Source organism: Coregonus clupeaformis, chromosome 6 (genome assembly GCF_020615455.1).
Source record: "Coregonus clupeaformis isolate EN_2021a chromosome 6, ASM2061545v1, whole genome shotgun sequence".
Classification (NCBI taxonomy): domain Eukaryota; kingdom Metazoa; phylum Chordata; class Actinopteri; order Salmoniformes; family Salmonidae; genus Coregonus; species Coregonus clupeaformis.
The window spans coordinates 17,272,022-17,278,627 of NC_059197.1; the positions used below are offsets into that span (position 1 = coordinate 17,272,022).

The window sequence follows — 6,606 nt, forward strand, 5'->3', positions numbered from 1 at the left end:
TTGACATGCTGAACAATGGGTGGAGTGTTTCAGCATGATATAGATAAAGTTTAATGGGGAGGGGGAGGGCGTGGTAGAAGTTAGTAGGGATTTGTTTTTATTTTCATTGTAGTACAGAATTGGTTAGATCATGATTGATCGTACATTCCAGCACAGTAGGTGGCGGCATGCACTTGAACGATTGTTTGTGGACCGCCATGATATCATAGAAGAAGAAGTCTTTCGTGGACAGTTTTTGGGCGGAGTAATCACTCTCGCTTCGACTCTTCTAAAACATCTTATTCATTTTTACCATATTGGATTACTCTTTTGGGTAATTGCTGCAAAATATATTTTACGATACTGTTATTTTCCTGGAAAAGAAAGCTTAGCGTTTGCTAACTATTAATTATTCACCTCTTTAGGCGGATGGTTTATTTGAATTCTGAAAGGTGTCCAGCAAGCTAACAAGGCCTTGGCTTTAACTTGCTAACGTTAGCCCTGCTACCTAGCTATTTGCTTAGCTAAGCTTATGAACCTTGATACTAGTTTTATTGTAATGTTGGTATTTCTAACGCTAAAATGATTATTTAGTTGGATGTGGTCCTCTGTAGCTCAACTGGTAGAGCACGGCGCTTGTAACGCCAAGGTAGTGGGTTCGATCCCCGGGACCACCCATACACAAAAATTTATGCACGCATGACTGTAAATCGCTTTGGATAAAAGCGTCTGCTAAATGGCATATTATATTATTATTATTATGTTAAAGTTCAAAATTGTGACAATCCAATCAGTTTTAGCTAGCTACCGTTGGCTATTGGAAGGGGGCGGGACGGGGCTTAGCGAAGAAAAACACCGCCAGCCAAGCTAACTTTAGCTCAACACATTTTAGCTTGCTTGACCACGGACAGAACTTTGGCTTGACTAGTTCACTAGCTACTGTAGCTAGCTTGCCCCCGATATAAACGTACCTTTTAACTTGTCTCCAGGTATTTGATATTTCAGACCTCATGGTTGTCTGCATTGAAATGGATGGTTACGCATTTCTGATGCATTTACAACATCATTAGCTACCATCTGAAAGAAACCGTTTAGATTGCCAGAAGAGACCAACCGTACCGTTACGCTTGTTTACACTGAGCTGCAGCGTAAACAAGCGTAACGGTAGGGTCGGTATCTTCTTGCAAACTGTTGTACTTTCGGAGGGTTAGCTAGATGGGAGTAACTATTTCAGTAGGACAGCATTTCGTGGACAGTTTTTGTGGTCCTCTGTAGCTCAGCTGGTAGAGCACGGCGCTTGTAACGCCAAGGTAGTGGGTTCGATCCCCGGGACCACCCATACACAAAAATGTATGCACGCACGACTGTAAGTCGCTTTGGATAAACGCGTCTGCTAAATGGCATATTATTATTAGCGTTTGCAAATATGCATGGTAGAAAAGGGAACGTTTGTGGGCCCTACAAGTTACTAGTGTCATGATCTGTAAAAAGCAGCTGAAACAATATGATTGGGTTTTAGATTAGAATGTCAAATATGATGTTCTAATGCAGAAAGTTCTAACTGAAATCCTGTTTTTATCTTATCTATTTTCCCCTTTCTCTCAGGAGAATGGCTGCTGCCGAGGTGAACGATAGTTCTGCCCCAGTGAAGGAGGAGAAGGAGACTATGGAAGTCGCGGCCGAAGGCGAGCACACAGAAATCTACCAGACACTCATCAATGCTGGACTGCGGCAGAAGGTGGCTGAAAGTCTCTACAACATATTCTCAACAGGTGGGGCATCCGTCATACAGTGGCTGAGTCTGATCTATTTTCTGAAGATACATGATGTTGCTCGAGGATCCATGAAAGGCCAGTTTGTAATAGTAGTAATCTGTCTTGTACCCACAGGGTTGCTGGAGTATACTGACCTAGAAGAGGGGGCCATCGATGCGCTGCGGGCATTCAACGAAGAGGGAGCGCTGTCTGTACTCTCACAGTTCAAAGAAAGTGACCTATCTAATGTGCAGGTGAGTTACAGGGGGAGCTGAATGAACGAGAATGAATGCAAGTCATTTTAAATGATGATTCATTCGAAAGAGTCTTAAGAAGTTGACATTGAGGGGTCTATAATTTTTCCTCTCCTCATAACACCAATACATAAATCAACTCTGCTGTGGTTTGCTTTCCAGAACAAAAGTGATTTTCTTTGTGCAGCTATGAAGACGTACAGACAGACGGAAAAGCAAGGAAGTAAAGTACAAGAATCCACTAAGGGTCCTGCCGAGTCCAAGATCAAGGTAAAATGCAGCAGTTTGAAAGTTCATTCAGTTGTGTCAATAGAACTTCCTGTGTGTGTGTGTACCTGCTCAGGTTGTGTAGTTCTGTAGTGGTTATGCTGATGTCTACGTGTTCTCCAGGCTCTGCTGGAGCGGACAGGATACACCCTGGATGTCACCACCGAACAGAGGAAATACGGAGGGCCCCCACCAGAAGAAGTGTTTAAAGGACCACAGCCTGGGATGGGAACTGAGGTAAAGCTGCTGGAGTTGCTTCATTTTCAAGTAACATTATTTGAAAGGGTAATGGTCATTGTGGCAAAGCCGTTGACTGATATAGAGAAGATAAATCAGTTTGCAAGACTGTGGCTCCAAGAATGTCAACAGAGAAGTTTATAGCAACACAACAGCAGTCTTTCCCGATCACATTGTGGAACCCTCACTCAGGCTCTGTTTTCTGCATTTAGGTGTTTGTAGGAAAGATCCCCAGAGACCTGTATGAAGACGAGCTGGTGCCTCTGTTTGAGAAGGCGGGCCCAATCTGGGACCTGAGGTTAATGATGGACCCCCTGTCTGGTCAGAACCGGGGCTATGCTTTCATCACCTTTTGCGACAAGGATGCAGCAACTGAGGCTGTGAAACTTGTAAGTCCCTGCAGCCAGTCTATAGTCTTAGTTTACCTTCTAAGAACCAAGGGGCTGGTTTCCCAGACACCGATTAAGCCTGGTCCTGCACTAAAAATCACTTTCAATAGGGAATCTTCATTGGGTGTGCTTTTTAGTCTAGGGCCAGAGTTAATGTGTCTGGGAAACCGGCCCAAGATGTGATACACATTTCATTGGAGCAGTTGTCGGACCGCCTCCAGCTATCTTGTCAACCCTACAAAGCCATCTTTCCTCTATTCTGGTTTTCAGTGTGACAACTATGAAATCCGATCAAGGAAATACCTTGGAGTGTGCAAATCTGTAGCAAACAACCGCCTGTTTGTCGGATCAATCCCAAAGAACAAGACCAGAGAGAACATATTGGAGGACTTCAGCAAAGTCACAGGTCAGTTAAGTGCAGACTAATTTGGTTTACATTGTTTTATGTTTTGTGGGTTATCATTGGTCAGATATCAGTCATGTGACTCTCGTTCTTCTTACTCCAGAGGGGCTTCAGGAAGTGATCCTCTACCCCCAGACGGATGACAAGGAGAAGAATCGTGGCTTCTGTTTCCTGGAGTACGAGGACCACAAGTCCGCAGCCGAGGCCCGCCTCTGCCTCATGAGTGACACAGTGATGGTGTGGGGGAACCCAGTCACTGTGGAGTGGGCCAACCCGGTCACTGAGCGCAACGCGGGTGCCTTGGCCCAGGTGAGTCTCATCTCTCTCACACTTTCTCTGTTGCTCTCTCTCTCCCATCTCTTGTTTTTGTTTTACCCTCCCCCCTCCGTGTTCCACTTCTGTTGACTTTTATTAATCTTGTGCTTTTATTTATACTTTTCTAAATGGCGTTGACCTTTGATGTCCATGTGAGTCAGCAGGTGAAGGTCTTGTTTGTCAGGAAGCTGGCCTCCTCAGTCACAGAGGAGCTGCTGGAGAAGACATTCTCTGCCTTTGGCAAAGTGGACCGGTTGAATAAGCTAGAAGACTATGCCTTTGTCCACTTTGTAGACAGAGACGCAGCTGTGAAGGTGGGTTACCCTCAGTAAAACATATTAATTGTTTTCAGTTTTTTGTGTGGGGGGGGGGGGTTTACCTTGCTTCGGATGTGTAACATTTTGGCTGCATGTTTTAGGCAATGGCAGAAATGAATGGGAAGGAGCTGGGGGGAGGGGAGATTGAGATAAGAATGGCGAAGAGGAAGAAAGCGCGAAACGCTCAGCGCCAGGCCACCAGAAACCGAAGGTGAGGCCACAGAGAGACTGGGATTGACTGTTATCTGATTGAGTAAATATCCCATCATGAGATTACATTGAAGATGATATGTTTTCTGCAGGTATGATGACGATTACAACCACCCACCGCCACGCATACCTCCACCAGATAGGGGCAGTGGCCGAAGGGGCGGGGACTACGCAGCCTATCCCCGAGACTACCACAGCTACGATGACTACTATGGCTATGACTATCACGACCCCCGCAGAGGTTACGAGGACCCCTACTACGGTTACGAGGACCCCTACTACGGTTACGAGGACCCCTACTACGGTTACGAGGACTCCTACTACGGTTACGAGGACTCCTACTACGGTTACGACGACTTGTACAGAATGAGGGGCCGTGGCAGACTGCCCAGCAGGGGAGCCCCACCCCCACCCAGGGCCCGCGGACCACCACCCACACAGGGCCAAGGGGGCTATGCGCGGAGGGGTCCACCCATCGCAGGGCCCAGGGATGGCAGAGTAAGGGGCCGTGGGGGACCCTTCCAGCCACAGAGGGACCACAGTACCCGAAGAACCAGGGGGAACCATGGGGGCAGGAAGAGGAAGGCAGACGCCTTCAACCAGCCTGACTCAAAGCGCCGGCAGACCAACTAGCAGAACTGGGGGTCCCAGCCCATCGCCCAGCAGCAAGGGGGTGACTATTCCGATAACTATGGTTAAAGTAATGAAGAAGACTCATGAAAAAGGCGTTTGACAAAGTACAACAACAACAAAATACCCCCAAAAAACATTTTGGTTGCAATTCTTTTATGACGTTTTATTCTCCATCCATCACGAAGAAGAAGAAAAAATCACAGAGAGAAAAGTGGACAGACCCCCAGAATCTGCTTGATTGGCTAGAATTGCATTTTGGCCTGAAGATGGGAATGTAACTTTTGCTGAATCCTTTCTTACGGTTACATGGGACGTATGTTTTAACACACATCACTTTTACCTAAAAGTGTGTCTAGCATTTCTAGAGGTAAATCAGTTGTTTTGGTTTTTTACTGGTATTATAACTTCCTATGTTTTCTTTGGGAAGCCATAGCAGTTTTTTCTCTGTTTGTATTCATAACTTTTATGTTTATTCCGTTTCAATAAAACTGTTGAGCATCATTCAATTGCCAGATACCATCAAATTCAATGGTGTCATTCAGTATTTAATCTATTCCTAAACGTACCTCAAATTTCACATTTGGAACAAGATTTACTCAGCTTTTTGCTCAAGGAATAAATCAAAAGACCAAATAAAATTGTCAAATACCAAAAGACTTGATGACAGAGCACGAACAATGTATGAATGACTGAATAAAAAAATATTTGAACCCTTTTTTTATTCAGGAAATGCCACTCTTATGATCTGGTAAAAGTTAGATACGATTTAAATTAACACCATAGGAGCTTGTTTGTACAATAATGCAACTTTTTCTACCTTACAATCATTTACATTGGACTCAACTGGAAGACCAGAACAACCAAGAATTCAAATGCATTCCACTTCCCTGAAGGCCCTGGATCAGCTGCAACTCCCCTCCACTCAAACACCATGAGGCACAATTACAGAGATTTGCCATTACAGACCCAAGAACCTCCAAAGGGTTAAACCGTTATTAGCAAATTATCATAAGTAATGTCAGTGCTGCTGATGGTTATTTTGTATTTTGCAGCTGTAGCAATGACCCCTCAAGCCCTGCCATCTTTCCATAGAGAAATGCTCAGAGGAAACACCTTTGGTCCCATGATATCGCTGTTTTCTCCGTTTATTCTAACTTACCCAGGTGGTGAAGTTAGAGCGGCATCACTTGAGTGAGGAACAAACTCACTCTGAACTTTGTTCCTTTACAAAAGGGTAAGCTATTATACTGAAGAAAAAATATAAACACGACATGGAACAATTTCAACGATTTTATTGAGTCACAGTTCATATAAGGAAATCAGTCAATTCAAATAAATAAATTAGGCCCTAATCTATGGATTTCACATGATTGGGCAGGGGTGCAGTCATGGCAGGGCAAAGGCCCACACACTTGAGAGCCGGGTCCAGCAAATCAGAATTCGTTTTTCCCCACAAAAGAGCTTTATTACAGACAGAAATACTCCTCAATTTCATCAGCTATCCGGGTGGCTGGTCTCAGACGATCCCGCAGGTGAAGAAGCCGGATGTGGTGGTCCTGGGCTAGCATGGTTATATGAGGTCTGCGGTTGTGAGGCGGGTTAGACATACTGCCAAATTCTCTAAAATGACGTTGGAGGCGGCTTATGGTAGAGAAATGTACATACAATTCACTGGCAACAGCTCTGGTGGACATTCCTGCAGCTATTATGCCAATTGCACGCTCCCTCAACTTGAGATATCTGTGGCATTGTGTTGTGTGAACAACTGCACATTTGAGTGGCCTTTTATTGTCCCCAGCACAAGGTGCACCTGTGTAATGATCATGGTGTTTAATCAGCCTGTCAGGT

General features: G+C 44.9%; 1 protein-coding gene across 1 annotated transcript; it reads left to right on the forward strand.

Annotated features, from left to right (window-relative positions):
- The first annotated feature begins 208 nt into the window (after positions 1 to 208).
- On the forward strand, positions 209 to 5,259 carry LOC121567777 (heterogeneous nuclear ribonucleoprotein R). Its single transcript, XM_041878047.1, has 11 exons — positions 209 to 313; positions 1,585 to 1,751; positions 1,869 to 1,987; positions 2,150 to 2,257; positions 2,378 to 2,491; positions 2,704 to 2,880; positions 3,151 to 3,286; positions 3,387 to 3,592; positions 3,760 to 3,912; positions 4,017 to 4,126; positions 4,218 to 5,259. Exons 2-11 carry the CDS (start codon positions 1,589 to 1,591, stop codon positions 4,756 to 4,758), a joined length of 1,827 nt encoding a protein of 608 aa, XP_041733981.1. The 5' UTR covers positions 209 to 313; positions 1,585 to 1,588; the 3' UTR covers positions 4,759 to 5,259.
- The last annotated feature ends 1,347 nt before the right edge of the window (positions 5,260 to 6,606 follow it).

What these genes read in the sequence shown, in the direction of transcription:
- LOC121567777 (XM_041878047.1), top strand. Translation starts at nt 1,589, where the DNA reads ATGGCTGCTGCCGAGGTGAACGATAGTTCTGCCCCAGTGAAGGAGGAG. An exon ending in AGCCTGGGATGGGAACTGAG is followed by an intron (nt 2,492 to 2,703) that starts GTAAAGCTGCTG and finishes TTCTGCATTTAG; the next exon opens with GTGTTTGTAGGAAAGATCCC. An exon ending in CAGGCCACCAGAAACCGAAG is followed by an intron (nt 4,127 to 4,217) that starts GTGAGGCCACAG and finishes TGTTTTCTGCAG; the next exon opens with GTATGATGACGATTACAACC.